This window comes from Octopus bimaculoides, chromosome 20, assembly GCF_001194135.2.
Source record: "Octopus bimaculoides isolate UCB-OBI-ISO-001 chromosome 20, ASM119413v2, whole genome shotgun sequence".
Taxonomy (NCBI): Eukaryota; Metazoa; Mollusca; class Cephalopoda; order Octopoda; family Octopodidae; genus Octopus; species Octopus bimaculoides.
Genome location: NC_069000.1, coordinates 41,592,970 through 41,595,153, shown reverse-complemented (window position 1 = coordinate 41,595,153; position 2,184 = coordinate 41,592,970). Strand labels below are relative to the sequence as shown.

Below are 2,184 nucleotides of genomic sequence, written 5' to 3'. Positions count from 1 at the left end.
GAAACAATTCTTAATCCTTTTGATACCAACCCACCTGAAACTGCCTCTGACTCTAGTAGAAATATTTTGTTTTCAAAAGTCCTGAATTAAAATCTTCCACCAAACCTTAGTCACAATTTATGTTCCTAGCCTAATGATAACTAAGTTATTTTACTAAATTCTTTGTTATATTTAAAATTAATTGAAAGAAACACAGAGCATCTCAACAGAAATATGGTAACAAAAGGGTTAATTTCATAGAGTGGAGAATGGCAGGAACAGGTCATCATCATTATCATCATCATCATTTAATGTCCGTTGTCCATTCTGGCATGGGTTCAACTGTTTGACCAGGGCTGGTAAGCTGAGGGGCTGTACCAAACTCCAGACTGATTTGGCATGCTTTCTCTGGCTGGATGTCCTTCTTAACACCAACCACTTTACAGAGTGTAACGGATGCCAGTTACATGACACTGGCATCAGCCATGACTATGATGTCACTTGGCTTGATGCGTCTTCTGCTCAAGCATGGCATATTGCCAAAGGTCTTGGTCATTGGACATTGACCCCGTGAGGCCCAGTACTTGAAAGGTGCTTTTTATGTGTGAGTTACATGACATTGGGAAACTGCTGCTGTGGCACTTCTTTCCTTCCATTTCCAATCGTATGATTGCTATCAATTTCTTCTTAGTTTTAATTTTCATTTTTTGTGTTCTTTACAGTGTGACGGTGTCTAAACTGAACAATTGTGCTTCGAAAAACACAGTGACCGTAAGTATATACAAGTTGATCACTGGACGTTCGGGGCTTGTTGACCTTTGAGTGTTGTGTTGTGGCCATCACCATCATCATAATCATTGTTATCATAGTAGTTGTTGTTCTTTAACCCTTGGTCAGCCTTCAGTGAGTAGACTTAAGTTCATTTGTTTTATTGTATTTTATGTATCTTTTACGTTTTGCATCTCCATTTCTCCTTTTATTTCTAATTCCCTCCCACCTTTCTTTAACATGTACTCACTTCTCTTCACCCTCTTCCTTCTCCTCCAGTTGTTCTTTGTTGATATTGGCAAGACCGAAGAACACCCGGTTTGCAATCTGTACACAATACCTGACCAGTTTGCTCGTGTGCCTTACCAAGCTGTAGAAATATTCCTCTGTCGACTCCAACCAGTCGACTGTGATGTTCGCTGGTCTAATTTTGTAAGTTCATATCTTTATCTATCTATCTATCTATCTATCTGTCTGTCTGCCTGTCTGCCCGCCCGCCCGTCCATCCATATGACATCGACAGGTGTACACATATGGGCAGAGTGGTTGGGGGAGGTTTGGTTTTCATGGTTCCTCAAATGAGATTTGAGCCCAGCAAAAGAAAAGTATGGCTTGTCACAAACTGTGCGCACAAAAAAGAATCGCTGAGATTCACCTTCTTGTTGATTGCAACGTTCTTCTTAAAAAATTTTTTGAGTTTTGTTTGTGTGTGTGTGTGTGTGTGTGTGTTAGTGCCATTTTGTCTTGGTGTTGCTTTGTGAAACTCGGTTGCATTAGTTGTAAATAATTTATTTTCACAGGCCAATTCTTACACGAATCTTTGGGTCGAGTCGAAGATGTTGTATGGAAAAATTCAGTTCGTGTAAGTTGTTTTTCTCTCTTTGTATTTTTAATTTTCTATTTTCTCTTTTTATTATTTTTCACCTTTTACTTGTTTCAGTCAGTTAAAATGTGGCCATGCTAGGACACCGTCTTGAAGAAATCTTTTAATCAAACAAATTGTCCCCCAGAACTTATTTGTTTCCAGGCCTGGTAGTTATTTGTTTGTTCTCTTTTGCTAAACTGCTTAGTTACGGGGCAATAAACACACCAACACCGGTTGCCAAGCAATGGAGGGCATCAAGCACAAAGACACACACACCTCTTTCTGTATCTGCAGATGCTTCAGGGTGCATGCATATGTGTTCTTTTATTCTTTTACTTGTTTCAGTCGTTTGACTGGGGCCATGCTGGAGCACTGCCTTGAAGGGTTTTAGTCAAAGAAATTGACTCTGGGACTTATTCCTTGTAAACTTTGTACTCATCCTATTGGTCTCTGTTGCTGCACCGCCAAGTTATAGGGCGTAAACACACTAGCATCGGTTGTCAAGCGATGGTGGAAAAGACAAAGACAGACGGACGGACACACACACACACACACACACACACACATACATA

The 2,184-nt window shown here is 40.1% G+C and overlaps 1 protein-coding gene across 2 annotated transcripts in view; it reads left to right on the top strand.

The window, feature by feature from the left end:
• Nucleotides 1-2,184, top strand: part of LOC106875569 (putative ATP-dependent RNA helicase TDRD12) — a 36,826-nt gene that overhangs the window by 21,601 nt on the left and 13,041 nt on the right. For both annotated transcript variants that reach the window (XM_014923774.2, XM_052975116.1), the window contains exons 15-17: nt 702-750; nt 1,027-1,179; nt 1,548-1,609. In XM_014923774.2, coding sequence (XP_014779260.2) covers nt 702-750; nt 1,027-1,179; nt 1,548-1,609 — 264 coding nt within the window. The remainder of the gene's footprint in view (nt 1-701; nt 751-1,026; nt 1,180-1,547; nt 1,610-2,184) is intronic.